General features: G+C 43.5%; 3 protein-coding genes across 3 annotated transcripts; 1 reads left to right on the top strand and 2 right to left on the bottom strand.

Annotated features, from left to right (window-relative positions):
• The first annotated feature begins 26 nt into the window (after nt 1-26).
• On the top strand, nt 27-4,438 carry LOC135350227 (mannosyl-oligosaccharide 1,2-alpha-mannosidase IA-like). The gene is made up of 10 exons (XM_064548963.1): nt 27-797; nt 1,096-1,314; nt 1,849-1,932; nt 2,068-2,162; nt 2,404-2,527; nt 2,590-2,683; nt 2,944-3,155; nt 3,343-3,466; nt 3,647-3,816; nt 4,044-4,438. The coding sequence occupies exons 1-10, from the start codon at nt 285-287 to the stop codon at nt 4,278-4,280; spliced, it is 1,872 nt and encodes a 623-aa protein (XP_064405033.1). The 5' UTR covers nt 27-284; the 3' UTR covers nt 4,281-4,438.
• Nucleotides 4,439-4,720: 282 nt separating this feature from the next.
• On the bottom strand, nt 4,721-9,334 carry LOC135350214 (fibroblast growth factor receptor 2-like). Its single transcript, XM_064548947.1, has 15 exons — nt 9,194-9,334; nt 8,868-9,089; nt 8,414-8,591; nt 8,043-8,357; nt 7,577-7,912; nt 7,113-7,442; nt 6,766-6,922; nt 6,606-6,676; nt 6,335-6,424; nt 6,195-6,272; nt 5,911-6,140; nt 5,647-5,759; nt 5,423-5,588; nt 5,217-5,359; nt 4,721-5,164 (listed from the first exon to the last, which is right to left on the bottom strand). Exons 1-15 carry the CDS (start codon nt 9,290-9,292, stop codon nt 4,840-4,842), a joined length of 2,853 nt encoding a protein of 950 aa, XP_064405017.1. The 5' UTR covers nt 9,293-9,334; the 3' UTR covers nt 4,721-4,839.
• Nucleotides 9,335-9,366: 32 nt separating this feature from the next.
• On the bottom strand, nt 9,367-18,667 carry LOC135350210 (mitogen-activated protein kinase kinase kinase 15-like). Its single transcript, XM_064548943.1, has 28 exons — nt 18,556-18,667; nt 18,076-18,493; nt 17,745-17,896; nt 17,505-17,580; nt 17,358-17,453; nt 17,034-17,180; nt 16,564-16,798; nt 15,702-15,861; nt 14,913-15,069; nt 14,634-14,735; nt 14,524-14,565; nt 14,135-14,280; nt 13,790-14,035; nt 13,557-13,684; nt 13,096-13,335; nt 12,904-12,965; nt 12,619-12,785; nt 12,238-12,309; nt 12,079-12,128; nt 11,947-12,022; nt 11,832-11,894; nt 11,456-11,606; nt 11,086-11,230; nt 10,722-10,904; nt 10,116-10,433; nt 9,782-9,864; nt 9,653-9,729; nt 9,367-9,585 (listed from the first exon to the last, which is right to left on the bottom strand). The coding sequence occupies exons 2-28, from the start codon at nt 18,487-18,489 to the stop codon at nt 9,525-9,527; spliced, it is 3,849 nt and encodes a 1,282-aa protein (XP_064405013.1). The 5' UTR covers nt 18,490-18,493; nt 18,556-18,667; the 3' UTR covers nt 9,367-9,524.
• Between the last annotated feature and the right edge of the window lie 20 nt (nt 18,668-18,687).

Here is an 18,687-nt window from a genome sequence, read left to right as displayed (position 1 = left end):
AATCGTTCTTTCACAAATGACGTCACTGTTGCTGTGTACCAGTGCAGTACAGTACAAAGTACGTACTGTATGTACAAGAAAGTATATGCACGTACCTTTAGCAAAGACGTGCATTCCAAGCTGTATCTCTACCGACATGGTCTCCTGTTAGAAGTACACAAGAGTGACGAACTCTCAAGCTCAAGAGCTTCCATTATTTACTGGCAGCAGAGTCAAGAGGTTCCACCACCCCCTTTTGTTACATTTATAATCAGTGACTAGAACTGACATCACTCACATGCACAATGGCTCAGTTACCTCTCTACTACAACAAGAACAAACTAGTTGGACCTAAATCAACGACAAAACGATGGAAGGAGTACTATCTATTAGTCATAACAATAGTAGGGTTCATTATTCTAATTGCTGGGGTTCTTTGGTTTGTTCCTGGTATGGAAGAGGATAAAAGTTACAACAAAGCATATGATAGCTTCACAGCTCTTGGAGATGTCGATATCGTGGAAACTCGCAAGCCCACACCGGAGTTACCCGTTCTCCGAAGAGATGTGGAAGACCCGAGAAGTCGTAAACTGGAGCAAGAGTTGCCCCCTGGCCCTGAACCTAGCACTGAAGACAAACACCCGCCCAAAGTGAAGGAAGACACTCCGATACAGAAGGAAAGCCGTGACCAATCTGAGAATGGTGGCCATGTTTCAGAGGAGCTGAACGAGAATGTTCAGGTGGAAGTTAACGACGACAGAGGAGCTGTGATTGATGAGAGTGCAGAAACCAGGCAAAGAAGGGAAAAAGTTGTTGATGTAAGTCACACTGATTGTTGTTTTTATTGCTCATGTAGACAATCACTTTATTTTGAAAATCTGCACCGTAATGGGATTATCCCTACTATTGTCTAGCCTTTAGCTTACCTCCCTATTACTATATATACGCATTGTGTGTGTCATAACATCTTCAGTATGCAGAATAGCATATGCTCAACCCATTATGCTTATCATTATGTAATGTCCAGTATAGTTACTGAGGAATCCTTGTGTGTGCTATGTACTGTCACAGGAACCATAGGAATTATGCTTACTACTATCCACCCCCCACACACAGATGGCCCGCCATGCCTGGCAGGGATATGTGGACTACGCCTGGGGTGAGAATGAGTTGAAACCAATCACAAAGCGAGGACACTCAGCGTCCATCTTTGGCAAGAACACGCGTCTTGGAGCCACCATAGTGGACAGCCTGGACACACTGTACATCATGGGCCTCACTGACCAGTTTAATCAGGCCAAAGAGTGGGTCAAAAACTCTCTCGACCTAAACCAGGTATGCCCAACAGCTGGCCTGAGTTGTTATTATTGTTGTGGTTGAGAGTCCACTCAACTTGGTAGCTATAGGCACACAATAGGAAACCCTAAGAAGAGGGACAGCTTCCACGTATGATATAGTGCTGTATAGCAACCCCTGTAAATGCATCCCTCTAGTGGTAATCGATCTAACGTAAGGGAGCACATATTGTCCTCACCAGCCCCTAATAAACTGCACTTCAAAATGAGCCAATATTGAGTGGAAAAATTTGACCTCAACAAACTCAAACGTGCTTGAACTCTCGTTACTAAGCTGGTGTATAGTTATCGTTCTGTAATGAGAGCCTACTCACTGTTGTTCACTGTTGTCTTGGGCAGAAATTTGTCCCACAGATATACCAGCAGATAATCCCTTTGTATTTGCACACAATCCAATTAGTTACATAAGTACATTTGGTGTTAAGTGGCTTCTTTTAGACTAGCAACTGCCACTATCTCAGAGAAATTTTTGAGTAGATTCTTGAATTAAGGTTGCTACTGTGTATCTCTGCAGGTTCAGAGTGATGTGTCGGTGTTTGAGATGAACATCCGCTTCACTGGTGGGTTCCTCTCTGCCTATGCTCTCAGTGGGGACGAGGTGAGATGCCCCTTTATTAAATGAGTTAATTAGGTCTGGGAATGGTTGTAAAGACTTGAGACCAGTACACTAACCTAATTATTATTTTGCCCACACTGCTAGTGGTGGTTTTATTTACTCTTTCCCACACTTTAGATGTTCAAGGAGAAGGCAGTGCAGATAGTAGATAAACTCCTGCCAGCTTTCAACACACCCTCGGGGATACCCAAGAGTCTCGTCAACTTTAAAACGTAAGCTTGGCTTGTCTGCTTACAACAGGCTATTACTTTCCATGTACTTACGTTCATTACGTGCATCTATTACACGTTAAGTGTATATCTGTGGTTTTTGGAATGATTGGCAGTTTGTGTACAATGTACAAATAAAAAACTAAGCAGTTTCAGTGCTCCGTAGTCGCTTGAGTATGTTGTTTCAATTTTGCTGATGATTAGAGCTGCGGTTTATTTGTGGTATGTATGCCTGTGTGTGCAGAGGTGCCACCAAGAACTGGGGGTGGGCATCTGGTGGATCATCAATCCTGGCTGAGTTTGGCTCTCTGCACCTCGAGTTTCAGTATCTCTCTGAAATCACTAAAAACCCTCTATACCTGGAGAAGGTACACTGCTTATCAACTCTGTAGTTTTATTGTGCTAATATTTGTGTGTGGCTTGTGTGTAGGTGAATCATATTCGTGACCATCTCAAAGGCCTCTCTAAACCTGATGGACTTTATCCGAATTTCCTTAACCCAAACACTGGCAACTGGGGAAGCAGTGAGTTTCTATATACAACAAAATTATGGCTTGAATGGAATCAATAGCTGTATTTCATGCACTACATCTTCTATACCAAACTATGTGTTTCCTTGTGTTCAGTTGGTACAGCTCTTTCAACCCCCACCCCCATACACACGCACACACACACACACACACACACACACACACACACACACATACACACACACACACACACACACACGCACACACACACACACACACACACACACACACACACACACACACACACACTATAGAGCACATTTCACTGGGTGCTTTGGGAGATAGTTTCTACGAGTATCTGCTCAAGTCGTGGCTGGTAACCAGCAAGAAGGACATAGATGGAAGAGACATGTTCTATGATGCTCTGAATGCTATTGAGAGGCACTTGGTCAAGAAAACCTCCAACGGACTCACCTATCTCACTGATCTCAAGAATGGAAAACCTGACAACAAAATGCAACACTTGGTGAGTTCGCTTTTATCAAACAAAAAAACCAACTTTCTTTCTGAATGATGATTTACCTTCCAATTGGGTGTCCTTAATTGTACATAATGTACACGTGTGCCAGTTCAGTGTGTGCATAGTGGTACATGTATTTGGAGTTGCAGTGGTACTTTCACATGTAACAACTATTTTCTCATTCCCTCTCTAGGCCTGTTTCTCTGGTGGTCTGTTTGCCTTGGCTTCACATCATGCCATCAATGGTCAGTCTGAGCACTACATGGATATTGCTAAAGGCTTGGCCAATGTCTGTCACGAGTCCTACCAAAGATCAGGTGAAATACACATGTACGTAGATTCACACTTTTACTGTTTTATCAATATTCATGTACACATGTATGTATGTAGTGCATCTTCCGTAACACATCATTACCCCCCCCCCCACACACACACACACACACACACACACACACACACACACACACACACACACACACACACACACACACACACAGCCACTAAACTAGGTCCAGAGTCATTCAGGATCTCCAACTCGGGTGATTTTTCGAGCAGAACCAATGAGAAGATGTACCTACTGCGGCCAGAGACTGTGGAGACGTACTTTGTACTGTGGAGGTTTACTCACGATCAGAAGTATAGAGACTGGGGCTGGGAAGTCATACAAGTAAGCTCTCCCTCTATCACTAAGCAGCCACATACATGTATCTAGTGTGTGTGTGTACATAATTTTATTATCCAATTATCTGAAAATACTCTCACAGTACTTGCAACGTGCATGCTCATTTTTGGTACACAATTCAAGCTTGCACGCACACATGTAGCCCATAATCAGTATTTTATCACTTAAAAAGGCACTTGGTTATGACTGTTACACCCCACCCCACCCCCCAGGCGCTTGAGGAGAACTGCCGCGTGGCCTCTGGGGGCTACACTGGAATCAAAGATGTCTTCAAATCGCAACCTCCCAAAGACGATGTCCAACAAAGCTTCTTCATAGCAGAGACCCTCAAGTATCTGTACCTTCTGTACACAGACGATTCTATATACTCGTTAGACAACTGGGTATTGAACACTGAGGCACACCCCCTCCCAGTTTTATCGGGTATTCCTATGTCCAACGACTTATAGCTCTGTGTAAATATAGTATTGATCAGTTTTAATTTTGTCAATGCACACATTCACATACATGTACAAATATTTTATTCGGTTTTGTACATGTAACTGTCATGTTTTGTTTGTGTTACATGATTGTATATACTGGCACCATCTACATTCTTTTTCACTGATAGTGTTGTACAACTGATGCGGAAATATGATCGATGTGTTAATGGTACATAATAACAAAAATTAATATGTACAGTCCTTTGAAAATCTATCTGAAACAATTGATCCCACCCCATATAGCCTTGTTAGGGGGGGGGGTTGTACCAGGGACATTCCCTTAATTGTACACGTTACTGGACTCACTCAATTAGAATAGTGATGACTGATGACCAAATGATCATGAGAGGCCTCCTAAGGAGCTTAAGCCATGGGTTATGTTTATATAAGCAACCACAGCTTAATAATTTTGATTGAACAGTTGGAAGGGTTTATAAATTCACACCTACAATACAATGGACATAATCAAAAATGAAAGATCTGCTATATACACAATGAACATACACTAAACAAACTGTTCTCTAAACTACACACCAATGTACGTATTGTCCTCGGGAGCTCTTTCATACAGCATGTCGACACTTGTACTGTCATGGGCATCATCAGCCACATTGTCGTAGGCTCTTGAATCACTTCGAGGGACTTCCCTGTCTGCACTATCATCGGCCATCTCATAGGGACTCTCCTCGGGCACAGCTGCAGTTGTGTCGCTGAATTGTGTGTTGGCAATGAGGTTAAGGTCCAGGTAGTCGGACATTGAGTGGAGCTGTGCCTCCATTATTGAGCATAGCTCTGTAAATGTTTTGCGGTTGTCAGGATTGACTTCCCAGCATAAGAGGAGCGCTGAGTACCTGTAAAGAAGAGCAAAAATAGATTTACATGAGCAAAAACCGTGGTGCTTACATTTCATAGGAGCATGCTGGATTTCCCGGCTTCCTGAGACGTTGCCCTTGTTCTAGGAGCTCCAGCACCTGCTGGGGGTGGACCCCTGGGTAGGGGATTTCCCCACAAGAGAATACCTCCCAGCAAGTCACACCATATGACCACTGGACAAGAAGAAACAAGAGCCAGATTACAATGCTACTTTAAATTTGCATGGGAGAACTTACCACATCTGATTTCTCTGAAAATACCCCCAATTTCAAGCTCTCTAGAGCCATCCACTTGACAGGTAGTTTGACTCCATCACTAGAAGTTTGTCTAAAATAGTTTTTGGCATAGATATCTTCACTCAGACCGAAATCACCAACTTTAATCTGGTTATATTGGTCAATCCTGGAACAGTACGGTATAGTAAAAACACACTGAAGAATGGTGGAGGAATCGAACTCACATGCAGTTCCTTGCAGCCAGATCCCTGTGGACAAACCTCTGACTAGCCAAGTATTCCATTCCTTTGGCCACTTGCAGACAGATCTGAATAAGACTTTTCTCAACAGCTCCAATCTGTAGAATTAGTTTTGTAAAACATAATAAGCAAAGTGCATGAGAATGTAATTAAGTATAATTTAATATTGAGATTTTTGCTGGATACGATTACGATAAATTAAAATTGCAATTTTTGCTGTTATGGATACGGTTGGTGTAACATTTTTACTTGTGTGACGTCAGCATCCTTTGAGGGTCTCAGTCGGTCGGCTTCTTTCCTGAGGAAGTTGAGTAAGCTTCCTTTAGACATAAACGGTAGGATGATGGATGGACCCCCTCCCACTTTGTCAGCACCTAGACACACTCCGATCAGAGACATGACATTGGGATGGTTGAATTGTTGGAGAATCAGGATCTCCTCTGTGAAGCTCTGTATGTCAGCAGCACTCGCAAAGATGCCTAAGTAAGGAGATGATAATGTGAGCGTTAGCATATCGGTGATGATGGTTTCACCTTTAAGTGTTTTCACTGCCACCAACTCTCGGTGATTATTCTGGTTGAGTGTTCCCTTGTACACCACACCAAATTCACCTGCAGCCAGCCAAACACAATGTAACGGGTAAACTCACACAAGTAGCTAGTAACCTACTCACCTTGACCAATAACAGTGGAGACCTTGATGTCCGAGCTGGGCACTATCATGTGACTGGGTAGCGCAGTTTCTAGCGGCCCATAAAGAATGCCTGTGTGTAAAACACATGTTTAAAATTGCGGTTATTATATACACGTATTTAGTCCTCGACATTTGAACACAGAAGCCAGTCAGTACACAAAACATAGGAACTAATTTATAGCAAATATGCAATCATGCTGCCAAGTAAGGGCACGGATCTGCATGTGTATAATGGCAGCAGTTCAACTCACTAGAGTCAGGGTCACTATTGGAAACTGCCTTCAGGGGTACAGATGTTGTGTAATCATTAGCATTCTTCATTCTGCAAAGACAGGCAGTAATAGATCCATATACATGAAGAATGGATGGTTGTTAAAGCGCCATGCAGTAATACAAACAGACATGACTCACTTCTCAATGCTGGATGCTATTATTCTCTTTTCTCTCTTGATGGACAGACATTTGCATGCTATCCCCATTCCGACCAGACTGGCTATCACGAAGAAAGGTAACACCACCAATAGAAGGATAGCCCACAACGGTAGAGTCACAACAACAGCATTGACATCTGTACGTATAATAATAATATGTATGGGTGCAATTATTAGGTGTGCAAAATTGATGTACAGTTGTCATTGTGTGCAAATGAAGCACACACCAAACAGGAGCATTATACCTATAATTATATGCCTTACATTACAATTACACTGAGTAAGAAGTCTACAATATCGATGCTCAAACCATACACATTCACATACCAGTTGGGACAAGAATAAATTCCGACATCCTAACTCTAAGTAGTGAGCCCATTTCATTCCTGACTACACATTCCGGATCATCGAAGCTCACGGAGTTCGGGCTAAAGAAGATCCTACTGCTGCTAAAGATGGGGCTAATAGTGGAGTCCACATCAGTCACTATGACGTAGGGAGTATTCGGGTTGTCAGTGAGGAGAGGGACTCTTGATCCTTCCATCCTCACTTCCCACGTGAACTCGAGGGTAGTGGAAGACGTCACCTCACAGATGTAAACATTGGTGCCATTAGTTAAGAGCTCAAAGCGTGCATCCACCAAAGAGATGTCTCCGCCTGTGTACAATAATTAGGTGTGAGCCTTGATCATATACTGCAAATTATCAATAAGCAGTGATAATCGAAGCCTGCACCATAAAATAACACCATGTACAATAAAAACACACAAGGCTATATACACTAACTCTTACTGGTAGGTGGACCTGGAGTGACCTCAGTAAAAGATGGGTTTCTGACTCGCAATGTATCAAAACCGTTTCGGATAAAACAGTCAGGAACCGTGAAGTCCACATTGTCCGGATTGTACTCAAGGTAGCTAACAGTTATGGGGGGCATAGCTTCAACATCCACAGATCCACTTATGGAGTAATTTGGATTTGTGCCACCGTCTAAAGCTTCCCTTGTGCTGTCAGATATTCTAGTGTCCCAAGTTATGGAGGATGGAGGATCACTGGCTGCTTCACAAGTGAAGCGAGTGACTCCTTCTGATCGGAACTCAACCATGGCACTCAATAGCTCAATGGAGTCTAAGGAATCAGATATACTTGTTATCAGGAGTCCATTAGCTCAATGGAGAGTAAGGAATCAGATATACTTAACAGAATATACTCCTGTTGTTATCTAGAGTATGCATGCAGTGGATTTTATACTCCTTACTGGCAGACTCCTCCGTGAATGATGTGTATCTGATTTTCAATATGTCAAAGCCATTATCAATAACACAGTTGGGATTCATAACCTCCTCATTGTCCGGATTATACTCAAGGTTGCTGATTGTAATAGGGGGCACCGCTTGGAAATTTGTAGAACCGTCTATGGAAAAATCTGAATTATCCTTTAAAGGGACTCTAGTTCCATTAATTAGAGCATTCCATCTGATGTTGGAAGGAGGGTCACTGGAAGCTTCACAGGTGAGAGTGAGTTCCTCTGATGACGTTTCTCTTCTTATGGTCCTTAATAAACAGATAGAGGCTGAAAGAGATAGGAAAATCAATATATAGCGTAAGATATATAATTTTTATACTCACCATTCTTGGTCTGGAAGCAGAGAGTACAGTATCCACACTCAGGAGGAGATGGATCATCAGAGGTTTGGTTGGGTGCAGGGGAGACACACACCCTCATCTCATATGGTGTGTTGTGTTGCAGCTCGTCAATCGTTTTGCTCAATGTATTGGAGGTGGCGTTGAAAATAGACTCGTTAAGCTGCAAAATTATAATTTCACACTAAATGATATACCGTATTACTAGAATGTTTTGCGAGCATCAAACATTTGCGAATTTTGCGATGGTTGATCAATTCGCAACAATAAAATCCGCAAAACTACTAGTAAATACACACGATCTTGCCAGAACGCAATAGTTAGATCACAAAGGGCCACATTTCCTGCTGATTTGGCTCATTTGCAAAGGTTTTTCATCCGCAAAATATTCTAGTAATACGGTAAGGCGGGTATACAAAATCAATGAAGGTGAACGTACTTGTTGTGATAATCTCCATTCAAGAAGAGGAGGGGCTTCTTTGAATCTTCTCCACCATATCTCGTAAGTCCCTTGCATGTTAAGAGGCTCGAGCGGATGCGGGGTCCATGATAGAGTTACAACAGAGAAGCTGATTGTATCAGCAGTCAGTCCAGACACCCAGTCAGCTCCAGCTAACGGAGTGCAGGTTGAGTGCACAGGAGCAGTAGATGAACACAGTGGCTGTATAACAATGCATGTATATTACACACACATTTGCTTTGTTGTATAAATTAAGTCCATCTAGACTAGACTAGCTAGCATCACTATATATACTGTAAAAGGACCCCATCTCCTTCAGGTTGTGCCCACAGCAGCACTGCACTAGTAAGGAACAAAAGAACTCTCAACTGAACAGTAAAGTACATTTTGCTTTCATGCAGCATTCAGCAAAGTAGATCTAGCCAGCAAAAGCTTCTCACCTCAAGCAAAAACAAAAGCCATAGAATGTATAATCCACTTATCAATTACTGTTTCATCATCTTAGGTGTAGCCATAGCAATGATTCCGTTGCACAAAAATTAATCAGTGTAGAGAAATGCACGATGAGGGGGCATACTATTTATTTATGACGAACAAAAAACAAACATCGATAAGCGATATTGGGTCAGTGTTTGGCTATGATAATGATTGTCGATGTTGTGTGACTTTGGCCCATACCCGACATCGTGGTCCTATCCTACAATGGCAGCAATAAATCAATCACTATATATATATATATATATATAGTCTAGAGAAGCACTTACTTTAAGTTCATGTCTGCGAGATCTTGCCGGGTCATGTGACATAACACATCGTTCAGTGTCACCTGCTCGATGCCAAACTGCACAGAAAACACACTTCAAAACATAGCAGTACGTTACACACGTGCTTACCCTTAGCATGGTGTGTGTGTCTATGCCACACCCACCCAACCACTCCTCCAGGTCCTGGGGTAACTCCTCTCCACCAGCACATCCTATAGAGTTAGTCTGACTAACAGCAATACATACACGGGTATCAACGTACTATGTGATACAGAATGCATGATAATTGGACAATCCACACTAAAATTAGCTAAAGTAACAAACATTGGATGATCAATAGGTACTACACCATGCTTCAAGATTTTTCGTATTAATACGAAAAAGTTCTACTAATTAGTAGAACTTCATTGTAGCTAACTAAAGAAGAGGATACAGTGGCCATAAATAAAAGTTGGAGACTAACCAGTTGGTGCTCTTGACTCCTCAGTGGTGTTTATATCCGCCTGAGCGAGATGGAGTCTCTGTTCCTCCACACTGCTCTCCAGCACTTTGTTCATGTCCTTCCTCACGTTCACCAGATCTCGCAGATGACTAATGTTCTCTTGCTGCACGTCCTTGAGCTGCCGTCTCAGTTCAGACAGCTGGTTGTCAGAGTCGTAGCTGTCCTGGGACCACGTCACAGACTTGGTAGAGGAGGCGTGTCTGTTGGGTAAGGGGGAGGAGCTCTTTGAGCTCACTAGGCTCATCAGGTCGTCCATGCTGCCCAGTCGAGTGGCCGTGTCTGGGGGGGGGGATTAGTGTATGTCTATATACATTGTAAGCTAACAAATCCCACAAGCATCCGAGCGCGAGGCATGTTCAGAATAAAACTGACTCAGGCAAAGTCTAGCCTAACCAAGCCACTGGGATGGACTTGGGAATACGTACGTTTACAAGAGGTGGTTTGAGTGTCCAGCCATAGCATGTGGGAACATACACACACTGTACAGTATATTGGTTCAGCCCTGGTACATACATAATTCAATAATTGTAGTGCAAGAGCCAGCAATGTTTGCAAACAGGGACTGACCTGGTGAGACTATTGAGAGAAGACTGTTCGTGGCCTTGCGTACAAGGTTGTCAATGGCAAAGATGCAGTGAGGGGCTGTGCCACGACGCTTGTGGGCAGCTGTCACCATGTTTGGGAAGTGGAAGATGACCTGCTCGATCTGAGCCTGTAGCTGCTCGTTGACACACTCTCTTCTGAGTTCATCTGGAAAAGGTAGAATACGAAATTGTAGTTACATACATGCATACAGCAAATGAGTGGCAATCAGAACTAACAAAAACAGCATTTATGACTTATGAAGGCATTTTGTTTTCGCTGCCGTATACTTTGAAACTGATTACTAAAGGAAGACGGAAGACTAGGCCAGAGAGTTAGATAATCTTACATAACATAGTCTCCATTTCCTCGACATTCTCGTGTTTAGTAAATGCAATGACGGCATCAATAATATCCTCCAGCTGCTCCTGAGTCACGTGCACCTTCTGAGAGTCCAGCTGACCTTTGACGTGCTCTAACAGGTCGTCACATATCTGTACAGGGGTGGCACTATCAATAAAATAAAAGCAGAAGAGAATTGTAAGAGGCACTACTCATGGAGAGGGGGTATTTCAATGGTGTACATATGAACTGATGTACATGTACGTTTGAACATTGATGATACCATTTGAAAGGTCTCTTTCTAAGCTTTCAAAAAATCTGAAAATCGTTGAAATTGAATACACGGAATTCAAGTTATGGCAGCTGAAAGTACTGACCTTCTCTTTCTCTGAGGTGAGGACGTTGGTGAGGATGATTTGGTTGTGTGCGTGCATCTTGACCTGGTTGAACTCCGGCTCGGGTAGGAACACTCCACTGTTGCTCTGGGTAACATTGCCCTCAATTGCCTCACTCTCGTGGAGAGGGGGCCTGGGTGTGTGTGTGTGTGTGTGTGTGTGTGTGTGTGTGTGTGTGTGTGTGTGTGTGTGTGTGTGTGTGTGTGTGTGTGTGTGTGTGGGTGTGGAGGCATTCAGGATTTAGTACTATGAGCAATACGATGACTGATCAAGAGACATACATAATGCTATAGCAATTTCAGTGAAAGACCTGCTATGTACTGCTTAGACTTTGTACTGTAAGTAAGATGGGACGTACATGATTGGTTGAGACAGTCTCTTTCCTCCATCAGCAGTGGCTGGAGAAACGGGAGACTTCTTCCTACAGAGCAAGTAACTTCACCTTTGATGTACATAACTGGATAGATACTCACTGTGCTGGTATGGTCACGGCTGATGAGAACCGCACTGAGGACGGTATGTCAGGCATCACATGAGTGGCGGCCATAGCTAGAAAAGAGGGGTAGTTACTTGAAGATATTATAATCAGTGACATATTTGCTTACATTTGCTTCGAAATAGATCCGGTGCAGAGTTCATGTGAAGTTTTTTCTTCCTGTGGGTACATGGTAGCATTAAAGGTGTATAAACATCTACTTCAAAATCACCTACATGTACGTATGAAAGTAAAGCATACACACACACACATGCCCATAGAAACATACTTTGTAGACAAGAAGTGATGTGCCAGTAGCTCCTCAGCTGTGGCTCTCTCAGCAGCATTGGGCACAAAACACCTGCAGCAAGTGAAGGAGCTACAACACTACACAGGGCACACACACACACACACACACCACTGCAGCAAGTGGAGGAGCTACAACACTACACAGGGCACACACACACACACACACACCACTGCAGCAAGTGGAGGAGCTACAACACTACACAGGGCACACACACACACACACTGGACACACGCAGATACTATAAATTCTACATGGAACACATTGCATTTGGCACACACACATAAGGAACACATATAGATACTATACATGTAACCAAGAGTCCTAATGAACTCTTGATTGAAGGTTGACCATTTTGCTCACAGTAAGATAAACTCCACAGCTGTCTCTGATAGGAAGTCAGGCATCTCTGGGTGCTCGTGATACATGCCCACCTTAAAGATGGCTGCTTCAGGAGCCCCTAACTCAGTGAAGGGTGGCTTAGCTGTTGCCATCTCAACCACAGTGCACCCAAGAGACCAGATGTCAGCCTGTGTGGGGGGGGGGGGAGTGAGGTGGGGGTTTGTGTGAAACTCCAAGTCTTCATATCTATACATGAACATTAATTATAAAATGAAGAGAATCCAGCTTGTACATGTACATGCTTACAGGAGGGCCATATCCTCTGAGGCCAGCTCTGATCACTTCAGGGGCCATGTACTGCATCGTACCTGAAGACAATAGATCAATTGTGGACAATTTTGCAGAGTTTCAATCTACTGTACATGCACATTAATTAGTATAATACCAAAAGTCGACATCATGTATATACCACAACTACTAGAGATTACAACCAGTCACCTGTGAACGACTTGGCCGAGTTCTGCAGTCCAACCAGTCTCTTGGAGGTACCAAAATCAGCGATCTTGAGCTCCCCTGTGTACATATTGACCAGGACGTTGTCTCCCTTGATGTCACGATGTACTATGCGTTGGTCGTGGAGGTACTTGATACCCTGAATGATCTGTCGGGTGTAATGGCGTATGGTGTTCTCGTCCGTGAGGGCCCCCCACTTGACCTTGAGCAGGGAGGACAGTGACCCTGCGGCCACGTGTAACAGCTCATGGTACACATACATATATATACACAAGATAATAAGCAATTGCTTACACGTACAGATAGCTTCAAAGTGTGCTAAAAAACATTTATATAGAAGGTTTTTACCAATTGCTACTCAGTGTACTACAATCCCAGGTAATAATCTTCACAAGCTTCACAGGTTAAATGCCAAGAGCAGGCTTAACAGTAAAATATTGACTCACCTCCAGGGACAAACTCGAGGAATATCTTGAGCACACCGTCCTCCGTTGTGGCCCCATAGTACTGCACTATGTTCTTGTGGTGTAAGTGGCGATGAAGCTTGATGTCTTCCTGGGTTGCCTGAGCGTGCCTGTGGGCGATGTGTGTGTGTGGGCGGTAGGCGTACATGAATGGCTGGGAGAAAGGGTGTGGCACGTACAACAACAGCTGACATGTACACACCATTATCCCTTACCCGGAATCCTCTACATTATTCTTCATCACTATCTCTTTGACAGCCATCTTTTTGAGTGTGCTCTTCTCCAGTGCTGAGTACACAGTGCCAAAGGACCCCTGTCCCAACACCACCCTCTCCCCGCGGTTGTCCAGCTCGTACTCATACTGGATCTCGTCTTCGTCTTCATCGTCGTCATCAAAGCTCACCACGCGTCCCTCACTGGAGGAAGCTTCTGTCAGGCCGTCCTGAACCAAGTCAGTGAATCTGGGGATAGGAAGAGATCATACTTGATAACTTGAAAGTCATAGAGGAGTGGTTTCACAGTCCCATAGATAAGTGACAACTCTGAGCAGTTTTACTCACTTCTTGCAGAGCTCTCTGGAGGGGAAGAAGAATTGGAAGTCCTCTCCGAACTTGTCAATTACATAGAGGAGCAGTCCCCTCTCGTCTCTCTTGTTGATGCTCATGTTCTTCAAAGAAGAGAGGGAATACCTCCACTCACTAGTAGTCTGTGAAGCAGAGAGCAACGTGTACTTCAAGTCAGTCACACTATTACACTATCACGCATGAAATCTTTGTGGCAGCACATTACTTTGGCAAGCTCTGTACATGAGATTTTCAATGGCCTAGAATTTATGGAGTATACTTATAGAGATGCTGCAAGGCCTTACGATGATAAGTTTGTACACCTGCTACTGCAACACAAACAGAGGTTACTGAGATACAGTACACATGTCTGTGTTTAGACTCACCCCTGGGACTTGCTCGGACGAGCAATACCAGATCTGAATATACTGCATGGAAAGAGAAAGAGAGAGAGAGCACTGACTACTAATACCAACCTCTTAATGAAGCCACTCACTGACTCGGGGTGGATGTTGGTCTGTCCCTCGTGGTAGGTGATGTAGCTAGGAATGTACACAAAGCCAGTCCTCTTCTCCTTGTCTGGCTCCAGAATAAGCACCTGGAAACAAATTAATGCTCTTAGGTCACATCATTCCATCTTGTACATGTTGCATGTGTGTTGTTGTTCTATGGGATTCTGGATTCCGTATCGAAAAAAGTCAAGAATGTACATGTATGAGTGGTCACATAGTAGATGCAATGTAAGGGCTAGAGCACTGGAATACAGGTAACTCACTGGGAACTGTGTGGAGGGGAAGTCGGTCCGGTTGGCGTCAATAAAGAACTCCATCCAGAAGGCAAACAGCTTCTCCTCCGGCTTATCCGAGGAGTCGTAGTCTCTGCTACGAAGTGAGTTGATGAGCTGGATGTTACCGGCTGTTGACTTCAGGTACCTGCAATACACACACAAACACACAATCATTGTCATCTACCTATACCTACATGTATATGTACATTACAAGCAAAGCATAACTCTAACACAAGTAATAACAGGTACTATTGATACACACACACCCACACACACATAGGCTGTTAAGGGTAGGGACACGACTTATGCACACACACACCCACACACATAGGCTGTTAAGGGTAGGGACACGACTTATGCACACACACACCCACACACATAGGCTGTTAAGGGTAGGGACACGACCTATGCACACACACACACCCACACACATAGGCTGTTAAGGGTAGGGACACGACTTATGCACACACACACCCACACACATAGGCTGTTAAGGGTAGGGACACGACCTATGCACACACACACACCCACACACATAGGCTGTTAAGGGTAGGGACACGACTTATGCACACACACACCACACACACACATAGGCTGTTAAGGGTAGGGACACGACCTATGCACACACACACCACACACACATAGGCTGTTAAGGGTAGGGACACGACCTATGCACACACACACCCACACACATAGGCTGTTAAGGGTAGGGACACGACCTATGCACACACACACCACACACACACACGCGTGTAATGCCAGGAGGATGACACTCACCAAAGAGGGGGCTTGAGTTTGAACATGAACTCAGCTGCCTCGCACGCTCTCGGGTAGTTCTCAGCCAGAACACTGATCTCAAAGTAGGTGGCCACGGCCCAGTAGTCCGTTTGCGTCTCCAGGTTGCCCTTGCGTCCAATCAAAATATTCAGAGTATTTCCTGGGGTAAGGTGACGGTCGTAACAGCACTAAAGTATTTGTATCTCATTGTGGAAACTTTGTACATGTACATGTACAGTTAGACATCGTCTTATACTGTATACATTTTTCAATGATGCTATAAGTTACGGCTGTTCAACTGCAACCCCTGCTCTGTTTAATCAATAGTTTAGGGACTCTGTCAGCTACCATAACTTGAATTCCGTGTATTTAATTTCAACAATTTTATGATTTTCTAAAAGCTTAGAAAAATACCTTTCAAATAGTATCATCAATATTCATATTTGAGAGATAAAAGAATTTGCCAATTTCGGCCAAATACCATGGATTATAGCCCATGGTCCAAGGCCGAAAAATGATAAATTATGGCTCCAAATTTTTTTTCACATCATTTGAAATGTCTCTTTCTAAGCTTTCAGAAAATCATATACCATGTATATAATTATGTGATAGTACTTAGGAAAAGGACCACTGAGGGCCAAAACTTTGCAGGCAGTTAGAACAAAGGTTAAGCTTTGCATATCAAAAAAAAAAGTAGTTTGCCCTAGATATCACTCTCCACTTATTTTTGAACATAGCACAAATTGATAATTACGTGCTTAAGGGCCCTTTTCCTAAGTACTATCACAATTATACCTAGCTGTCTACGAATTTAGGCAAAGACATACACCATACACACACATAGTTGAGGCATTTAACGTACCGATGTTCCTGAGCTCAGGACAAGTAGAGAAGTCCTTCCCAGATATGACGAGGAGGGTGGCCAGGTTGATGCCTGCGTACTCGTTAGGTTGCACTTCAAACCCTTTCCTATACCACTGGACAGCCTTGTCTCGACTGGCAATGTCCGAGTGATCTGACTCAACGAACTTGTCCTTGTATATACGGCCACAGAGACAGAGTGAGTCTGGCACATGGTTCTCTTTGTTCTCAAGTACCTGCATTATAATACGAGTGGAATTATGCCAAATGACAACGGTGATGAAAAATGTTGATCTGATAAGTTTGGTAATCCAATATAGTCTCAAATAACACAACTACGATAGGGATGACATTCAGTGTATGTTAATCAATGGGGGGGGGGAATTTCTGCCAGGAAGACACAACTGACCAACCCAACTCATAATAATTCCCCACAACAAACTGATATTTAGGATCTCTCTATAATTATACCTTCTCTAATATCTCCAGTGCTTTGTCTCTGTCCTTCTCCTTGTTCCTCCGATTGAGAGCGAAGGCGTACTGCACTTGAATTGGTGCCTTCTGGATTTGATTATGGTCGGGAATACTTTCTGCCAGGTCCACCATTGATTCATAGTCCTGTGGGAAATGTGTGCGTGTGGTATGTGATAACTAACGTATCATGTGACATTCAGTAACATAGATAGAAAGCATCAAAAGAAAAAGCAATCTGTAAATTAAACAGCAAGTTGGAGTTATGCTAATAAAACACGGAGAGTACATATTTAATGTACATGTATAAGCAATCTTACGAACCTGTATGTCTCTGTAGGTGAGCATCAAGCGGAGGAGGACGTCAGTTGTGAACAGTTTGGGGTCAGAATCAATCAGCCGGCGTAGCTTTTGCAATTCCTGGGGAGCAATAAGTGAGTTTCATGAAGGAATGAGAAAAGAAAAGTTTACCGTTTTTAGCTCGTCCCCTTTCTTAGACTCTCGGACCTGCTGCAAGGACTTGAAGAACATCTCTTTGAAGTTTTTCCTAGGACAAAAGAGAACAGGTCATAAGCACTGGCTAAGTGAGAATAAATTTTACTTCGGCATACATGACATGTACACAGTCGCTGCAAGTAAGAAGTATGATTTCAATAGTTCTAATTGGCCAAATAGCTAGGGTACTAGCAGCTGGCTTCACTAGAGCCTCACCTGACATCCAGGTGAATGTCTTGGATCAGACTCTTAAGTTTCTTCTCCAGACGCACTCTCTGTGGATGGGTGGGGTCGTGCCCCTCATTCACCATGCAATGGCCATCTGGGTCCACAAAGTAGGCCAGAAAGGTAAAACTGCCACCAAGAAACTGCAGTGAGAAAACAAACTAGTGCTAGAACTGTTGTTAGGTTGTAATAACTTTCAATTAACAATCAGTAAAGTAAACACATGAAAGGACAAGCTAAGTATGCACGCTTGTAAAGGGGTAGTTTCTAAAAACTCAATCATTTGCTGTTAACGTACTAGATGGCCATGATCTGTACTCACCCCATAGCTGGATGTACTGCTTGACTGGTCAGTGGGTATGATGCTCGCCTTCCTTCCTCCAGTGTAGGAGTTTTGTTGGTCCACACACGTCACTATGTTGTGCTTCATGCCAAACGATTCTCGTATCCCCAGCTGATAATAGAGGCAGGCTTCGTACTGTCGCTCTGTTACATCCACCACCACCACGGGAGCACTGTAGAACTTTTCCAGCATGTCTAAATCGCCGAAATCGAGTTTCTCAAAAGGAAGACGCTCGATGGTAGATTGTTGATGTTCTTTCAGAGCATCTTGTAGAGCTTGGAAAGCTCTTTCGCCTTTCTTTGTGTCCGGAAACACGGCTACCACTGTCTCAGGTGGACGCTTGAGGGCTGACGACTTCTTTGTAGCAGACTTCCATTTATGCTTCAAAGACATGTTCCTGCATGCAAAGGGGAATAGTTATAAATGTCCTTCCTCGTGCATTTTAATAGTCTAGCTCACCTTTAACCAATGCTTGAACCAGGAGTCTGCAGGATCTTGAAAATCAATTTTTTAGAACTCCCTTTGAACCCTTTGAACCCAGAGCTGCTTTGAAAGGGACTCTCCCTATAGCTAGCCCTGTCATGTGGTGTG

This window comes from Halichondria panicea, chromosome 16, assembly GCF_963675165.1.
Source record: "Halichondria panicea chromosome 16, odHalPani1.1, whole genome shotgun sequence".
Taxonomy (NCBI): domain Eukaryota; kingdom Metazoa; phylum Porifera; class Demospongiae; order Suberitida; family Halichondriidae; genus Halichondria; species Halichondria panicea.
Note: the sequence above shows the minus strand (reverse complement) of the source record. Positions and strands in the feature narration are given on the sequence as shown.

What these genes read in the sequence shown, in the direction of transcription:
- LOC135350227 (XM_064548963.1), top strand. Translation starts at nt 285, where the DNA reads ATGGCTCAGTTACCTCTCTACTACAACAAGAACAAACTAGTTGGACCT. An exon ending in GAAGGGAAAAAGTTGTTGAT is followed by an intron (nt 798 to 1,095) that starts GTAAGTCACACT and finishes CCCCACACACAG; the next exon opens with ATGGCCCGCCATGCCTGGCA. An exon ending in ACCCTCTATACCTGGAGAAG is followed by an intron (nt 2,528 to 2,589) that starts GTACACTGCTTA and finishes GCTTGTGTGTAG; the next exon opens with GTGAATCATATTCGTGACCA.
- LOC135350214 (XM_064548947.1), bottom strand. Translation starts at nt 9,292, where the DNA reads ATGCTGCATGAAAGCAAAATGTACTTTACTGTTCAGTTGAGAGTTCTT. An exon ending in CACAACCTGAAGGAGATGGG is followed by an intron (nt 9,090 to 9,193) that starts GTCCTTTTACAG and finishes ATTGTTATACAG; the next exon opens with CCACTGTGTTCATCTACTGC. An exon ending in CTGGCTGCAAGGAACTGCAT is followed by an intron (nt 5,589 to 5,646) that starts GTGAGTTCGATT and finishes GTACTGTTCCAG; the next exon opens with GATTGACCAATATAACCAGA.
- LOC135350210 (XM_064548943.1), bottom strand. Translation starts at nt 18,489, where the DNA reads ATGTCTTTGAAGCATAAATGGAAGTCTGCTACAAAGAAGTCGTCAGCC. An exon ending in TCCTGAGCTCAGGAACATCG is followed by an intron (nt 15,862 to 16,563) that starts GTACGTTAAATG and finishes ACCTTACCCCAG; the next exon opens with GAAATACTCTGAATATTTTG. An exon ending in CTCGCAGACATGAACTTAAA is followed by an intron (nt 9,586 to 9,652) that starts GTAAGTGCTTCT and finishes CTGCCATTGTAG; the next exon opens with GATAGGACCACGATGTCGGG.